The sequence below is a fragment of the Carassius gibelio genome, chromosome B7 (genome assembly GCF_023724105.1).
Source record: "Carassius gibelio isolate Cgi1373 ecotype wild population from Czech Republic chromosome B7, carGib1.2-hapl.c, whole genome shotgun sequence".
Taxonomy (NCBI): domain Eukaryota; kingdom Metazoa; phylum Chordata; class Actinopteri; order Cypriniformes; family Cyprinidae; genus Carassius; species Carassius gibelio.
The window spans coordinates 20,727,084-20,745,830 of record NC_068402.1 but is presented as its reverse complement, the minus strand read 5'-3'; the positions used below and the strand labels follow the sequence as shown (position 1 = coordinate 20,745,830).

Here is an 18,747-nt window from a genome sequence, read left to right as displayed (position 1 = left end):
ATGGAAGTATAATTTAAACAGACTGACTAAATTAAATTCAGTTAATTGGCTTAGAAAGAATAAGTACTTAGAGTAGTAAATTTGTCATGTTTTAGTACAATGAGCTCTTTTATCTGAAAAGATGTTAATGATGCATTTGATTTGGGTTCATGTATTGGAAAACAAACTTGAAATCTGGGCTTTTTTTCCTAGTTGGGTTTTTCACAGTTTCATAGTTATACCACTTATGTCAGCACAAACAGCCTTGTGGTTAGTGTGTCAGCATACAGCGCAGCTGTGCTCACGTCGACCACAGTTTGATCCCGTCTCGAGGTCCTTTGCTGATCATGCTTCCCAATGCTTTCCTGTCATCACTCTACTGTCCTATCCAAAACAAAAAAGGCATAGTAATACCACTTATATTTTTATTTATTTTAAGTCAGAGGTGTTCACAGCACTGAAAATAGGCTTCAGCAGCATTTTCTGTAACTTCCCTGCTGTGAATTTCAAAAATCCTCTCAAAATGTTACAATGTAGCTGCCGATCATCTACCAGTCCAAAAAAAAAAGCTTTGCCTCTACAAAGTCTTGTCATACCTCCCTACAGCAAGCTGGCTTCATGGCCCTGGGTAATACAGAGGAATGTATTTGAATAATATTTGTGTTTTAGGAAAAGCTCTATAGATTAATCTTTCCAATTAGATCATTAGTTCAGTGAGGATATTTAATTCCCCTGCATTGCTGGATCCACAGCATTTGAATATAAAATGGGAGGAAGGGAATGTCAGGATTTGTCTCTGTTACTGTGAAGCAAAAAACTTGAGTCATTGAGCCAGCCGGCAGCACTCAATCATCCTGTCAAACACACACACACACACACACACACACACACACACACACACACACACACACACACACACACACACACACACACACACACAATGTCTGTTGGAGAAAGAGGAGCACCTTCCAAGGCTCTCATCAGTTTGTGTGTGAAGGCAATCATGTCTCTGGATCTCCTCTGAATTGACAGACTGTGTTCATCCTTTTCAGAGGTGTGTATGTGTGTGTGAGATAATTAGCCCATGGAGACTCGTCCTCCCATTCAGCTCGCATCAATCAATCACAAGAAGCAGCTGAAGAGGAGGAGTTTTTGTGTGTACTTGTCAGCCTTGGTTAGATGTTTTAAAATTGGTAGGCTAATTACAATTAGGAACATTGGCAGGTTTTTTTAGTGTCTGTTGTTATTGTTGTTTTTATATTTTGTGTGTGACAGAATCAGTTGTCTCATCCTAAAAGGTCAAACTCTTGCACAAACTCGCCAGTCAGTCAAACACTGACAAGAGTCATTTACACATACACACAGAAACAGAAGAAGAATATCAGCCACCATAACAAGCCAAATCAATCAATAAAAGAGAAACCTTTCTTCCAGATAGACACCGCTGTGGCAAGCTATCTTTGCAGATTTGCTAGCTAACTTGAACTGTATTATTGAGTCTGGAGTTTAGCTGAAATATTTTTTGGATTTGAATTATTATATTACAATTATATTATATTGACAAACGATCTAAATGATTGAAACCAACAGAAACATTGACAATCTCAATCGTTTTTTTTTTTTTTTTTTTTTTTTTTTTGAGTGAGTGAATGAGTAAAATCATTAAATCGACCAGTTTGTTCAACACAGATTAACTGAAGGCTTGGACACTTTATAAATGTATTCTGATTTTAAGCTATTTATGATGGCTGAGCAGAAATAGGCAAACTATTTGGGAATATTATTATTTAAAATGTAAGTTCATTAGTATTAACTGTTGAATAAATAATATTAAACTAGTAATCATACTGTTGGTCTAAACATCAACTATGCTGTGATTACTGTGGCATATTTGTGTATAACAGCACCCTTGCTACTGGGATATTATTAATAAAGTATCCTTTCTTTTTGTCTGATTTTCAAGATGGTCTTTTACCTCCATATGTCTGGTGACGGCATTGGCACTCTGAATGTGTACATGTCTACAAACTCCAACCGCTCACTCTTACTCAGCCTTACTGGAAATCAAGGCAACTACTGGAGCCGACAGGAACTGCCTCTCTCATCTACTGACAGCTTGAGCATAATGTTTGAAGGCAAGGTGGGCCTTAACACCAGAGTTCACATCTGTCTGGATGACATCACCTTCTCATCAGGCTGTATTCTTAGCAACAAATTTGAGAAAGACCCCACTCCCCGGTTACTTCCAGGTACAGCTGCACTAATTGTGCCATATATACATTCATCACTGTAAAGGTAAATGTATAACAATGCTCCACAAATGCATAATCAATCCATGAGCTTCTCTATTGACAATGAACATCCTTTTTTATTTTTTTGTTTAATTGTTTTCCAATAGCATGTTCAAAGAAAAAAGTTTGTAGAGAAACTTTGGAAAAGTGTATTTTTCTTCCTTGAAACAAAACATGAGTATACATGATATATCTTGCAGGCAGAATCTGTGGCTGCAGGCTGTGTAATAGAGTTTATAGGTTTAATACTTAATACTTTATTACATCATTCAAATTATGAATTTTAAGTTCATAATAAAATTATATAATTAAAAAAAACGAAAATATAAGAAGTCTGTTCAAAAACTTGGGTCAGACAGATTTATTTAAAGGTCCCGTTTTTCGCACTTTTTCTGAAGTTTTGATTGTGTTTACAGTGCAATATAACATGTGTTCATGTTTTGCGTGTAAAAAACACAGTATTTTTCCACACAATTCACCTATCTGTATACTGTATTTTCACTGTCATAAAAACGGGCTTATGACTTACTTGTTCTATAAAGTCCCTCCTTCAGAAATACGTAACGAGTTCTGATTGGGCCAGTGGTTCAGCTTAGAGCACGCGGCCCTCCTGGTAACGTGATTGTTGGCTAGTTTTGAGAAGCAAGTGGGCAGGAGCATGTGCTGGAGATATACTTATAATCACAGGAGCATTTTTTACTGATGAGATGCGCATGAAAATCACATTAGTTTTTTTTGCACAGCCCTAACATCTAGTCAACAAAGCTAAACAGCGTTGCCCTTTGTGTAATAAGTTACAGAAACTGTTAAACGCACCAACTTAAATAATAAAATACACTTACCGGTTGTGGTCCATTAACAACGCCTTCTCCAGACAAAGAGGGAACTGCTCCATCTTTCAAGAATAATCTTTGTGCGAATCCGGCATTAAACTGATTGAAACTGAGGACGCTCGCTGTCCTCAGCAAAATGTGCTGCACATAGTTTTACAAGTGGATTATAATTTTCGGGAATCGAGTTAAACATAAATTGTAAGCATTAATCTCCAAGTACAGTGTCCCTGGGAAGCCCAAACAAACATGATTGGACTCCGAGATGAAAATGACAGCGTTTCGAATATGGAGCCAAAAGAGTATCAATAAAGATAAATGCACACACTACATTCACATATGCACACACAGGATTCATAAATACACACACAGGATACACAAATGTGCACAAAATTTACAAATGCACACACAAAATTTAAAAAGCAAAGAAGATTCACAAATGCATACAAAATTCAGAAATGCACACAAAATTCAGAAATACACACACAATTCAGAAATGCAAACAACATTTACAAATGCACTCAAGATTCACAAATGCATTTGTGTATCCTGTGTGTGTATTTATGAATTATGTGTGTGCATGTATGAATCCTATGTGTGCATATGTGAATGTAGTGTGTGCATTTATCTTTATTGATACTCTTTTGGCTCCATATTTCGATGACATGGCAAACAAAAATGCAGCTCTTCCTTCTTCTCCGTTGGAGCGCAACAAGACCACACCCCCTTTTTGTGTATTCATGTGGGCGGAGGTTAGTCAAAAAAGGTTAGTTTTAGTCACGTCATTACTGCAGGAACTAGAGGGATGTAGTCCAAATGGGTCGTTCGATGTAGACGAATTCTGTTAAATCAAATATCTCGCTTGACATTGAACTTTGAGCTTTAGAATTTTACAGATATTATTTATACTCTAACAAGAACATTACACACAAACTAAAGTTTAAAACATGGGATCACGAAGAACAGGACCTTTAAGAAATAATACTTTCAATCAGCAAAGACACATTCAGTTAATCAAAAGTGATAGCTAATACATTTATAATTTTAGAATAAGAATCCTGAAAGTATGCATCACATAGTTTCTACTAAAATATAAAGCAGCAAAACTCTTTTTTAAAATTTGAATATTAGAATGATTTCTGAAGGATCATGTGACACTGAAGACTGGAGTAATGATACTGAAAATTCAGCTATGCATCACTGGAATAAATTACATTGGAAAATGTATTTAACTTTTTCAATTTAATTTAATTAATTTTTTTAATTATTTCACAATATTCAAGTTTTTACACAAAATGTACATAAATTCTTGAATTTATGTGAAATATAAGACCTTTCAATAACATAGCGTTCAGTAGTGTAAACATTAGCATATTGTGATGACCAGAATAAAATAAACATAATCTACTATTATACATTAAAATATTTATCTATGTGTTTGTTTTCACAGGATCCTGTCCACTGGGTTCTCTGCAGTGTAACAATGGCAATTGCTACAGACAAGAGCAGAAATGTGACTTCACTGATGACTGTGGAGATGAAACGGATGAATTGGATTGTGGGACGTCCTGCTCATTTGAACATGGGCTCTGTGGTTGGAAAAGCAGCATGGCAGATACCTTTAGCTGGGCTCATGGAGTGGGCTCCATTCATATGATCAGACCTCCTCATGATCACACACTTAAAAATGAAAGCGGTAAGACCTCCTTTATTGAGTCGGTGCCCTGCTTCACTTTATCTCAGCAGGATATCTTTATTAATAAAGCAGTTGTGAGCTTGGGATATTGTGTACGACCATCCATAAGCAAGCTTTTATAGCATCAACAGAACTGTCTTGAGTCCCATAATAACATGAAAGATACAGTAAGTTGGAAGGCCATTCTTGATGTCAGTTAGATGTCCTAGCAGAGATCTATACATCACCATTTGGCAATCCTATATTTCTTTTATTTTTGAATCCAATAGCATACAAAATCGCAGTTAAGATTCATCTCTGTTTGACTCATTTTCAGATTTACTTGACTTTAATTAGTTTTTTTGACAGATTAGGATTAGTGCATCAAAAATGTATCAAATCAGAATTGCCTTATTGTGCTGTTTTCAGTGAATAATTGAAATGCTCACGCATGCATGCTTTTTAGACTGATAATACCCATAAATCCCTGCTCTGTTTTCCTAATCAATGGAAGAGGTGGAATTTTGTCTGTTAAGTTTTGTAAGTTTCAAGATGGCTACATTGAGTTCTTAGGAAGGTGACCCAGCCAAAATTGCAAAGGTGTGTGGTATTAAATCCTGACTAATGTTTCCAGGATGTCAGTTTGAGAACCTGATGACATGAAAGCTATTACATGGATATTAATAATTGTCAGTCTCTCTCTACACAGGCCACTTTGTATATCTGGCAGCCACTCCTGTGGGACTGAAGGGTGATAAAGCTCACATGAGAAGTTCTGTGTGGAAGGAGTCTAGTGCCATATGTAAACTCACCTTCTGGTACTATATTTCCGAAAAAGCCACAGGAATTATCCGGCTCTTCATTAAGGTACATGACTAGGTCTTACCAAGTGAAGCAAACATACACTGCCACTGGAATAGACCGCTTAAATCAGGGAAAGTGTGGAGGCCTTTATAGATCTGTTAACAGCTGAAACTAGCGTTGCGCAAGATTTTTAAATTGCTGAAACATGTTCTTGCATGACTTTGCAGTTCTGTGTTATGTGTGAATCTTAGCTGAGATCAAACATTTAGCACTTAAATTTTGTGTTTTTAATCATACCAGAAGAAGGTTTATTTGCAATAAACAATTGTCATAGGAAGCTCTTCATATGAGAATGGAGAAGAAGCATTGGGGGGTGATGAATATTTGAAACTACAGAATTATGAAAAAAAAAAAAAAATCAAAGAAAGTGAAAAAACTTGACTGATTGTCGTGCTTGCCTACTGTGATATATACCCCCCCCCCCCAAAACGGAAAAAAAATGTAGGATGGGGCTTGATTTTGTCCAATGAAAATTGATTGGATCAATGGATAATTTTCTACTTTGCTGTGGTGATTTTTACTAAAGATTATGAGGGCTTATAAGAACCTTTTCTGCATATGTGATGGATAGACAGAAAATGAGCTGAGGGAGGTGTGGACAGAGCAGCAGATGCAAAGGCAATGGAGAAGAGCGGAGGTATCTCTGAAGAGCCTGAGGAACTTTATTCTCATATTTGAAGCAGTTCGAACACAAGACGTGAGCGGTGGAGCGGCTCTCGATGACCTGCAGTTCACTGACTGTGCACCACGTAAGTGCTCTTTTTTCATTCAAGGTAATTGATTTCCATTCTTGTTAATATAGCTTTAAACAAGCTGGGATTTGGTATCTGACTAGCTCAGCTGATGTGAGCTTAAATGCAAATGTAAGCTTAAGACGTTCTACGCACAACAAGTGAAAGCTGCAGGAGAGTTTGTCTAGTTTGAGCATTGATGCTCAGAGGGACGCAACAATGCCTGCAGTTTTCATCACCACATTTATTTCCCATGAGTCTGTTTTGCTTAACGTTCATGCATAAGCTTGACCAGCTCAGGGCTCTGAGGGTTGTGCTCAGCAGCGCCTGATGGAAAGCAGTACCACCGTTTAATTGGATGAGAATTGATTTACTAATTCTGACAAGCCATCAGGGAACAACATAAGTTCTTCTTTTGGTTCTCAGGCTTGACATGAAAAATGTCAGGTATAATTTGTATACTGCCACTTCTAAGCCAACGTAATTACACTTGAGCTTCTGGATCATTTAGTGAGACTATGTGTGTAATGCAAAGATGTCAAACACAATCTGTGATCAAAGCATTTTTTTAACAAACACAATGGTTATTATAAATAACCATTCATGGCCTTATCATATATTTTCGGTGAAGGTACGTGACCCTTTTTGCAGTTTTTTGTTTTTGAAATGTACAGCAAGTTTTACCAGACCAATAAATAATTAAACTAAACTACAGTTACAGAACTCGCAGCTGTGTGTAATATAAAAGCCCATATAACTTGGATCAGTGATACATTGTAAATAAATGAGCTCTATCAAACCGTGAAGAGGAGCAGAGAAATGAAATCCATTTTTACAACCTATTTCTTTGTGGGGATATGTGCTTTGGAAAGAATTTCTGCTCTTAGATAAAGACATTTAGCTCCATGGCATAATAACTCAAAGTTTTGGAGAATTAAACAGGACATAGTTTGGCATGAATTATATTACTTTGCTGTCATGTTGCGTTCAATGAATTTGAATATATTCTTACTAAAAAGCTTGGTAATGACAGCTTCGAGGTGCCTCCTGTATGCAGAAACTAGTCGCATTCTTTGCTCAGGTGAGATTTTGGCCCCTTCATCTACACAGTCTTTAAATCCTAAAGGTTCTTTGGGCCTCTTCTATGAACTCTGATCTTTAGTTCATATTTTCTATATTATTATTTTTTTTTTTTTAAATTTAAGGTAGTTGATTGGCAGGACTCATTCTAGCAGCTTTATTTTATTTTTCTTCAACCAGTTGAGAGTTTTCTTGGCTGTATTTGGGATCAATGTCTACCCTTGTTTATCTTCATCCTCCTGGAACTGTAGGTGTTGGAACTGAACCAGCTAATATTAATTCCCACTGACGAGGGGCAGGGTTGCTTTCTAGTTACTGACAGACTTCAGCTTGTAGATTTCTGCACCTACCTTTCTTCATGTGTTCAATACTTTTTCTCTGTGTCATTCCATTCTATTACGCACAACTTATTTTTTGAAGTTATTTGTTTTGTTTTCTTTGTATGTATGGATTACTTGGGTTGTTACCGACATCTGATGAAAATTTCAACTCAACAGCACCTTTAAAAATATATTAACTAAGAAAAATGTTGACGTGTTCAGTACTTCTTTTACCCACTGTATCTTTTAAATGATGCTGTTTCAGATCAGTAAGACTGAAAAGTGTCCTTGTATTTCAGGAGCTGTGCATCCTGGATCATGCCCCGCTGTAACAGATTTTGTGTGTAATAATGGAGACTGTATTGAGTTTCATTTGGAGTGTGATGGTAAAGCTGACTGTTCCGATGAGTCTGATGAGATTGACTGCTGTAAGTACATACAATGTAAATACAAAATTGCTATTAATACAATATTTATGGAGGTAATATCTCACCTGTTCATGTGGTCTGTTAGTGCATGTTCCAGGAGCTTGTAATTTTGATATGCCCAGTGGCCTTTGGCAAGAGACCTGCCATCTGTCTCAGGATCCTTACGATGACTTTGATTGGGATTTAGGCTATGGTAGAATGCATAATGGGACAGGCCCATCAGCTGACCACAGCCTCGGTTAGTAAAACCTAAACTTCACAATAACCTTCAGTCACCTGGCTAATACAAATATGACTAGTAACCACACACATATTAAAATCTACATTACTAAAAACTAAATGTTATCATGATGTCATAATGAGTGTGTCTTTCTGATTGGCTGAGATTTGACAGTCCCTGTGGATAACACAGAGTGTATTGCATGGACAGTGGATCTTCTTAGTCCCCTTAAATAGTGAAACATACAGCTTGATAACACCTGATTCTGAATCCAAACAAGATACATATTATAAGACTAAACCTTTCTATTTCATGTAAATATATGTGGATGAAATAGTAATTTTTGTACAAGAATCCCATGAATATGAGCCAGTCGTCTGAATCATCTAATGAATCATTGCGTGATTTAAAAACCAGAGGGTTGAAGGTCAGAAAAATGCATCACAAAAAGCCACTTTCTAGCTTCTTCATCAATGGGTGTAATTAAGATCTGGATTTCTGCCCCTCATATATTTTGTCCGGTTCTGCAAAAAGATCAGAGTCTCTCAGTAAAAGTGTTAAGCGTACATTATTTTAATTGTGAAAATGAGTCTGCCCTCTAAAAGGTGATCGATTTACTGAACTACTATTGATTTTTTTATACCAGAGAAAAAGTCAAGAAAATTGCTGCACAGTGTCTTTCGAGTAAAGCCGTGGAGGAGTTATGCATTGAAATCTATTATAGTATTTGTTGTTACAATCTCTATCATAATACTATAATCTCATTTTTAACAAGATAAGAAATTGTTTCTAATATTTGTAGCAGTGTAGTGGTTGAAGTCTATGCAAAAATGAAAATTCACCCCATCTTTTTTGTTAATGCATGTTACAGATTTTATGTTGTAGGTTTTTTATGCTTGTGAACATTTTAATTTCTTAAACTCCATGGTAATTGTTATAGGGGGTTTGTAAATCTTAAGTCAATGTTCATTTATTTTTATTTAATTTACATATTTAACAGTTTTAGCTGGCATCTTTGCTAAAGCAAATATTAAATGTGGTGTACTGTAGGTGACATTTGGTTTACTCTTTCAGAAGGAGGAGGTGGGTATCTGTATGTGAACTCCAGTGCTCAGAGAGAAGGAGATATCGCCAGATTCATAAGCCAGCTGGAGTTTCCTGCGAGTGTCGGTATATGTCATCTCCGATTTTGGTTCCACATGTATGGCTCACGTCACATGGGTACACTGAAGGTGTGATAAGACTTTAATACAAATACATTTTGAAATATACACAAATAACATCTTTTACATAGGTTTTTACCATACCATTCAAAAGTTTGGAGTCTGAATTTTTTTTTATGTTATGAAACATACAGTGAAAACTTAATATTGTGAAAAATCTGTTTTTAAAAAAAACTTTAAAAAAACTTTTTGTAACATTCCAAAAAAACTTGGAGCTGCAGTCTATATTCACCTCTTGCACCTTTGAAGCTTCCCTTTGCATTATGTGGCAGTATTTTACTCACAAAGATGAGCATCTTGAAGCACTGTAGCCTGCTACATATCAGTCATGAAGTAGATTTCCCCCTCTGGTCTTATTCCATGAAAAGATGGGCTTGTATTATGATTCATAAAATGAGTAATGAAAAATAAGCTTTAAAGTTTTTGGAGCCAACTCTGCAGGAGTTCAATGAAATTTCTTTCCCTGCCTTTATTTTATATTGAAAACACTGAGCTTTAAAGCACCTTTTGAAGACTGCGTAATGAATTGTGGGCACTATATTGCAGGTGTATACCATGGGCCACAGTGGAACACCTCTGCTAATGTGGGCAACCTGCGGAAACCATGGAGACAGATGGTATTATGCTAATGTGATCTTATCAAATGCATCACCCTTCAGAGTGATTGTTCAGGCAGAAGTGGGAGCAGACCAGTGGACTGACATTGCTGTGGATGACATCTCTTTTACTAGACAATGTCTCGTTGGAGGTACAGAACTACTGATTGCTTTAGATTCTTGTCTCTTCCTGAATTGAAAATGGGTTTACTATTTCATCTCTGTAAATGTTCAGGTCCTGTTACCGCCATCCCACAAACATGCCACGAGGAGCACTTCAAGTGTTTGTATCTGTTTGAGTGTATACCACTGAGCTGGCACTGTGATGGTGAGGTGGACTGTCTGGACAGCTCGGATGAGGAGATGTGTGTGAGTGTGGTTCCTGGCACTATACCTCCTCAAACAGGGTGTGAGACGGGAGAATACCACTGCATGAACAACAGCTGTATTCCAGCTCTGCTGCGCTGCGATACGGTTCTAGACTGCCCAGATGGAGAAGACGAATATGGATGCCGTAAGACCCAAGCACAAATCTGTTACATATAAATCGTAGAACATCATAGCTGTAAAATGAACAGATCAAATTTTCTGTCTCTGTTTCTGAAGCTGTTAAGATATGTGATGATGGAGAACTAGTGTGTGAGGCGACAGCAGACTGTGTATCATATCACAGTCGATGTGATGATATTGTTGACTGCCCTCCTTTTAACCCTGATGAGTCCAGCTGCTATGGTAAAACAAACACATTTGTTCATCTCACTTTCTTATTTAAAGGGTCGTATCATTCATGTTTTTATTTTTTTATTACTATTTTGCTGCTGTAATGAATACAGTCAGAGTTGTATTAAAAAATGTCCTGGCTCATCCAAGCTTTATAATGGTGGTGAATGGGGGTTGAGATTTTGAAGTCCAAAAAAGTGCATCCATCCATCATAAAAATTGCTCTGCACAGCTCTGGGGTGATAATAAATGCCTTCTAAAGCAAAGTGATGCATTTGTGTAAGCGAAATATCTATATTTAAAACTATATGAACTGTAATCTTTAGTTTTTGCTAACTGACATAAGCGAGTGTCGTTAAAGGGGGGGGTGAAATGCTCGTTTTCACTCAATATCATGTTAATCTTGAGTACCTATAGAGTAGTACTGCGTCCTTCATAAATCCAAAAAGTATTTAGTTTTATTATATTCATAAGAGAAAGATAGTCTGTACCGATTTTTCCCGGAAAAACACGAGCGCCTGGAGGCGTGACGTGTGGGCGGAGCTAAAGAATCACGAGCGCCAGTTGCGTTGAGAGCATGTGGAAGCTGTGACTGAACGAGAGCAGCAGCAGCAACGACTCGCTCCGAGCGGGGCTCGAACCCGGGTCTCTGATTGGAGGCGGACGCACTAACAAGGAGGCAGAGATATTTTAAGCAGTTTTACTCACCGCCTGCGGTTCCAACACACGATCGTGACCCTTTTTCGTTGGGATTGCATCATCCTTAAGAAATAAACGATACGCAAATCCGTCGTCAAACTGGGCTTTGTTTGTAAAACAAGCATTTTAGAAATGCAGGGAACAAACACAAACACTTGCACAACTCCGTTGATGCTCTGTAAAAATAAACTCCATCCACTGGTCCCTTAATGCTGTTTTTTCTTTGGTAATATGTGCAGGGTTGTCTTGCCCTGGCAACCAAAAACACACTCCTTTTGTGACATTTCGCGATGCTCTCGCTCTGATCAGTGATTGTCTGTGCTCAGCCTCTCAGTGCTCTGCTATATGGGAGCGCGCGCTCTTATGGCAAACGTGCCCTCAGGACCCATATAAGGAAATTCCGCTCCATCTAACGTCACACAGAGCCATACTCGAAAAAAACTTTCCGAAACTTGTGACAAACCGGAAGGAGTATTTTTGGAACAGAAATACTCCTTCAAACGTACAACTTAATTTTTGAAACTTTGTCTATGTTTAGCATGGGAATCCAACTCTTTAACAGTGTAAAAAACTCAGTATGCATGAAATAGCATTTCACCCCCCTTTAAAGTGGATGATGTTTGATGGAGGTGAAGCGTAAGCTCCAGTGAGAAGTGACGAAAAATGGAAGTGCAGAGGAGAGAGCAAAACAAAGCATTGGTCAAGAATAAGAAGTACAAAATAATGATTTGTAAAGAAAAATGTTGGAGGATTTTGATATGAGTCAATAGGAGACTGGTTTTCCTTTGTTGTAAACTAAACTTGGTTCTTGCGAGATTAGCATATTTTCACCGGATCTTACACTATGCCTACGTCCTACTGTACATCATCCACTGGAATGCAACTCTATTGTTATTTGACGCCTTTTAACTTGTATTTCCCTTTCTTATATGATTTACAATTTTTTTACAACTGTCAATTTATTGCATTGTAATAAATACAAACAACCAAAGGTGGTAAGTATATACTACCATTCAAAAGTATGAAGTGAACATTACAGTAAGAGGAGTAATGCTGTGAAATATTACCATTTAAAATAACTCATCTATTTTAATATATTTTACATAATAAGGTATTTCTGTAATTTGCTGATTTTTTGCTCAAGAAACATCATATGATTAAAAACAGCTGTGCTTTACTGTCTCTTTTGATCAATTTAATTGTAAAAAAAAAAAAAAAAAAAATCATACTGACCCCAAACATTTGAACGTTATGTTATATTGTTTTATTAAAAAATGTAAAAATCTGGGATTTTAATTTAGGAGTGTTTTTAAGGGTCGAAAAATGATTCAATGATTTCTTATACCACCAATGATTGTTTATCAGACAATGTGAGAGAGGATGAGGAGAACGGAATAGATGAAGACAAGATCAGTACATACTTCTCTGACTTTATTCCCTAAATGAAAGGTTAAATTATAACTTCAAAATGTATTAACAACAAAGTCCATCAAAGTAAAGTGACTTTTTAGGAGTTGCATAATATATTACTTCTCATTAAGTGGGCAGTTTCTTCAGGGGAATATCCCTTCAATCTTCAGATTAAAGGAGCTGTGGCCCAGGAGCAATGTAGGGGTGAAGAGCCTCGGTCAAGGACACGTCATTAATGGGGACTCTCTGTAACTCTCTTGTTAAAGATTGCCCCTAACTGAGCTTGAACCTGCACCCTTTTGGTGCCAGCCCATAACTTTAACCACTATGAAAGTATCACTTGATCTGTGTTAATTAATGATGTGAAATTAGGTAATTTATCATTCAGTTATGATGATGAATTTATCATAAGTCATTATTATATGTGGATGTGTTTTATTTTTAGAGTGTCCAGTTGGGTACTGTCTCCATGGAGGGAGGTGTTTAGTAAAGGAAAATGGACCAGTGTGCATGTGAGTTTACCATGCATAATATTACACTCTAATTGAATCCCAAAATGTTAATAATCAAACTTTTAAAAGGGCCATCGGATGCTACATGCGCTTACAAGTTGTTTGAACTTAAATGTTTGTGTAGTATGTGTACACAACCACCCTATATGATAAAAATCCACCCAGTGTTTTTTTTAATCAACTAAAATCTTTACCCCTTTCTCATATCGAGTCAATCTCAGATGCAGACAGGCCCCCCTTGATTGACAGTAGCGTTTCAGCACAGACTAGACTGGCAATCTTACCTTAGACCTGCCCTGAGTGAGCTGTCATCAGTCTGCCATTGTTTCACGCCGGAGCAGATGTAGACAAGAATGAAAGTGATTGAGGTATTCTGTTGTTGGCAAAACATAGATTGTTTCTAAAGAGAATGCGCCCCCAATCTTCATTAATGTGTCTATGTTCATGCGAATCATTCATGATCCAACTTCACCTAGAGAAGAAGTAAGTGTAAGGTTTTTTAATGAATATTTGCAAATCTCCTTTCCTAATAATGTGCTTATTAGCAAGTTTCAAGATGAACACGGCTAAAGTAAACAGTCCCTAAGAGAGCAGCCTCGGAAGAGAGGGGCGGGGTCAGCAGAGCTCATTAACATTTAAAGGAAAACGCTACAAAACTGCATGCTCTGAAAAGAGTTGTCTTTGACAGGGAAAAAACACAACCATTACCACTACCAATTGTAATCAAACTTAGTTACAGACTTTTCATTAAGACCCTAAAGAATCATATCAACTTGTGGAAAATGGCCATCCGATGACCCCTTTAAAAGGAATAGAGCAATCATCTGTATAACATAAGCTATGCATTTAAAGCAACTAAAGAGGCTTTCTCTTACTGTTCACTTCTCTTGGACTCCTAATACAGTTTAATGCAAAGTATGTGTCTGTTATGGAATGCAAATGGATTATGATTTTTGTTGGGTTAGAAAAAATGTGCATGCTTAAAGTCTGACCTAAAGCCTCCTTTCAGTTTTACCTGGGGAAAAAAATCTCCACCTTCACCTGTCGGTCATGGTCAAGCAGGTGACAAGACCCTGTTGGAGATCTTTGCACTGAATAATTCATGCTATCCTACAGTGCCAGCCGAATATCACATTGAAATGTGTGTGAACTTTACAAAGAGTATCAGCACCCTGACTCTCAGTTTAAACATGTACTTTTCAGCGAACTGCCAAAGCAGGCTTTCTGTAATTACTGTTCGGTTGTGCCAAGAAACACAATCTTTCTCCATTTGAATTAACCCCCCAAAGCCTCAAATGTTCTCTCTCTCCTTGTCTTTCTCTTTGAAACGGTGTATGTCATCGCTAATAAATTATGAGAATGACTTATGTCTCATGTTCATAGACACTAGTGTATCTGTGTGTGCACGAGGCTGATTGCAGAATAGCTTAAGGACATTCTTTATGAGACAAGATCTTCCCCGCAGGCAAGAAAAGGAAACGAAAACACAAGGAGAATTTTAGAGAAAAGAAGGGACAAAGAGAGAATGCGTGTCTTTTTCTCATTACAGGAGCCAAGGGAAAGCTGTTGCTGAAATTAAGCTCATGTGGACGTCTCCAGGCAAATGCTCATGCACTTATTTATTTATTTCTCTTTTGGACAGTTGAGGAGCCAGCATTCCCTTATGAATTATCTCTGCCATTCAAAGTTAATGTGTGCTATTTCTAATGTGTCTTTCTCTAGTTGTCCATCACAGTGGACTGGTAATCGTTGCCATATAAAAGAAATACCTTTTCAAACGACCACGTCCACAACAGCTGTGATACCAGATAGTAAACTAGGTCATTGGATTGGTGAGTACTGTATATGCACATGAAATAATTTTAATATAAATGAGCTTGATAAGCAATAATATGTGTGTTTAATTGTGAACTCTGCAGCTGTCCGTGTTGGATTAAGTGTGTCATTGATCCTGGTGGTCATTGCAGCTGGAGTCATTCTGTTCTTGTTATTTCAAAGGAGAAATCCACTAAAGTAAGTCCATTCACATTCAAATGAACTTGGAAAGTGTCTATACAATGTATGGGTATTGACAACATTGTTCTTGACTGCACAGAGACTCTAGTCTTATTGATAATGAAGAGTTGGATTGCTCATCCTCTGACTTGCAGAAAAAGGTCAGTCATATACCTCAAATAAGTTGATCATTATGCAGTCATTTGTTTGTTTTTTAATAGAGTCCTTCATTTTCCCTGCCATGTTGCATCTCTCTAATACATTCCCTAGACTCTCTTTTTTTTTGTCCCACTCTATTTCTTTTTTTTCCCACTTGCTACCTTTTTTCCACTTTTGAGCGAACAGTGTTATTTAGTAATTTGAACTGCCCTGCAGGTGTGAGAGAGAGCTCTGTCACACTGCTGATAGGAAATATTGACCCGCAAGCTTACGTTTGTGTGTTCGTGTTGGTGTACGTGTACTTTAAGCGCTCGGTGCTAAACTAGCTGTGTTTTGCATGCGGCACACAGTAATTTTCACTCTCCTGTGCAGTGAAGTCTGGCATATTTTAATGGCTAACTGAGATTTCTCCACATTTTGCTAAGTTATGCATTCATGTCGGTGAGCTGAATCTAAAATGCAATGCAGTAGGAACCATAGTGTTTCGAAAACAATTATCGATTTTCAGAATTGTATCAGACTAATGTAATTTGACCATGAGCTTTGGAAAGATGATATGTTAAAGCATTACAGTTATGTTTGTTCCCATAGATGTCATTTTATTAAATAGGATTACTGTGTAATTCTGGTTTCAGGTGTCCTCTCTTGACGTTAGACCCAGATGGCCTGTCCATCCTCGACTAAACATCAGTGTTTACCCATGGAGAGAGGATCCAAAGGTATGAAAGTCTGGCTGTCATAATTAGCAAAGTGACCATTCAGTTCCACCCCAAAAACACTTTTAATAAAAAAAAGCATACTGGTGATGTACAATACACTCAGTGGACTGTTTTATTGATTTGCACTCATCACATTATAGCTTTTACATGCAAAAATTTGATTGAGGCTTGGGACCAGAGGACCCAAGTAATAAATTAATCTCCTGCTTTAGCAATAAATGAAAATAAAGTACCAGAATAAATATGGACAAATCATAATGGAAGAAAGGTCGATCATAATGTCTCATCATAATAATAGGATGCAGTTGCTGGCCACTCGAGTGTTCCAGAATGGCTCTGTATAAATGGACTGACTATAAGAAGACTCATGGTTTTCATTGGTTCATCTAGGCCCGTCTTTGCTTGTTTGTGTTATTCAGGTCTCCAGCTCAAAGGAAAGCAAGCTGTCTTTCTCCAATCCACTCTACAAGTGCTCAAACAGTTCTGAAGCTTGAAGAATACACAGACACGCAAACACTGGCTGTCACGTCCCTATAGATTTAGAGCACTTTCCACTTCATTTGAGCCTCCCGACAGCATGACTGTACTTGCTTAAGGTTTAGAGGGCTTTTTTTTTTTAACACAAACTGGTAGGAGGAAAAAGTGTGAGCACAAACAAGATCCAATTAAGCAAAATGAAGCAGTTAAACTAAAGTTTCTTATAATAATCTGTGACATGTAACACATTCCATATGTTATGAAATCTCTCCGAGGCACTGAAATTAAACTTCCTTCTTTCTTATTTTACAAGTGCCAACACTTTATGTCAGTGCCTGTTTTAACACGAGGGGCTATGCTGACAGATGCCTTTGTATGTTTAACAGCTCAATTAATAGTATCTAATTGCCGGTGAATGTTCATGTTCAGTTTTATGACTTTTTAACGTTAATTCCTATAATTTGTAAGGCAGTTTTTGAACATTATCTTTTTGTTTCATTGAAAATACCAAACAGTGTCTTTCAGGAAATAAAGGTATTTTTTTTTGAAAATCATTAATCTAATTAAATTAAATATTTAGGATGACCACAATGTAACATTAATCTGGGAAGGTTGATCAAATCTAATATGGATTCTGGGTGCCGTCTCAGAGATTGTTTTGTTTTCATAGCCCGCACTCCTTCCAGATCTCTGTGGTTTCGAGAGTATTGTATTTTCATTACTTTAAAATCACCATTTGGTCTCCTTTTGGATTCAAGCAGACCACATTTTGACAGATGATAAAACTGAAAGCTGTAACGATACCAAAACATGCACAAAGACAAGTGAAGTAGTTAACTGTGCAGTGCTAGTGTTTGAGGGAAAAGGACATTTTCCTTTGTACCTGAGTTCTGTAACAAAAGCTGTAAATGTACAATGATAAACTCTGGTGAAATATGAAATGTTTAGAGATTACAAACTCTCTGTAATCCTGCATTCTTTGTCCTTTTGTTACTGGTTCTCATTTGTCAGAAGTCAAAACAAATGCTTTGTCTTAGCACAAAAATGAAATAAAAAAAAATGAAATGAAACATGATGATTTTATAAGAGTGTTCGCTTCTAGATAAATTATCAAGGAAATGTGTCTTTGCTCAGACTGTAATATACACTTGTCAAAGATATTTTAGAAATATGTATTCATTAAGAACATACAAATTGGATTTCTGAAATGTGCTCCGCATTACATGAACATCAATAAACACATTGTGTTTTCTCTGGATATGTCTCAAGAAATACACAAGGATCTGAATTCAGGCTTTTACACACTATTACACATTTTTACTGTCAGCTAACATAGACAGCAAATCATTTACAGTCTACAAAATGTTTTAGTGTTCTGATTTTGCTTAGAACAGGTTTTGTCCTCCTTATAAACTTCTTTAAACCTACAGATATTCCTGTTGATTTATTTGTCTTGTTTTCTTTCTTTTTTTCTTCTTTTTAAAAAAATCATGTTCGTAATGAAACATCTCATTTTTCAGACAGGGACCTCCGTACCCTGCTATGTACGCAGAAAGCTGGGATCTTTCCGTTAACAGTGCGCGAGACAGCAAATTAAATTTCCTTGAAGACAGTGAAAATGTTTTGCCAAATTTAAGTGTTATTGCTGAGGTGTAAAAACTAATAGAAAGAGACAGTATAATATTCATCACGCATACATTTACATGCTCATATTTGCAGAGAGGACTTTCATTATTGTGCATTATTGTTCATCTGAATCCCAGCTGGGAAAGAAAAAAAAATGCATATAGTCCATTCATCAATTCTGCACTTTCATTTT

The 18,747-nt window shown here is 37.0% G+C and overlaps 1 protein-coding gene across 1 annotated transcript in view; it reads left to right on the top strand.

Moving 5' to 3' along the window:
* The window catches only part of malrd1 (MAM and LDL receptor class A domain containing 1), a 34,420-nt gene extending 16,236 nt beyond the window's left edge, over positions 1–18,184 (top strand). The window contains exons 18-33 of the mRNA XM_052560328.1: positions 1,943–2,228; positions 4,551–4,796; positions 5,485–5,642; positions 6,211–6,388; positions 8,070–8,198; positions 8,284–8,436; positions 9,493–9,650; positions 10,188–10,389; positions 10,473–10,751; positions 10,844–10,969; positions 13,512–13,578; positions 15,301–15,410; positions 15,498–15,591; positions 15,674–15,734; positions 16,368–16,451; positions 16,871–18,184. Of these exons, the coding sequence (XP_052416288.1) occupies positions 1,943–2,228; positions 4,551–4,796; positions 5,485–5,642; positions 6,211–6,388; positions 8,070–8,198; positions 8,284–8,436; positions 9,493–9,650; positions 10,188–10,389; positions 10,473–10,751; positions 10,844–10,969; positions 13,512–13,578; positions 15,301–15,410; positions 15,498–15,591; positions 15,674–15,734; positions 16,368–16,451; positions 16,871–16,945 (2,406 nt within the window). The 3' untranslated portion in view covers positions 16,946–18,184. The remainder of the gene's footprint in view (positions 1–1,942; positions 2,229–4,550; positions 4,797–5,484; positions 5,643–6,210; positions 6,389–8,069; positions 8,199–8,283; positions 8,437–9,492; positions 9,651–10,187; positions 10,390–10,472; positions 10,752–10,843; positions 10,970–13,511; positions 13,579–15,300; positions 15,411–15,497; positions 15,592–15,673; positions 15,735–16,367; positions 16,452–16,870) is intronic.
* The last annotated feature ends 563 nt before the right edge of the window (positions 18,185–18,747 follow it).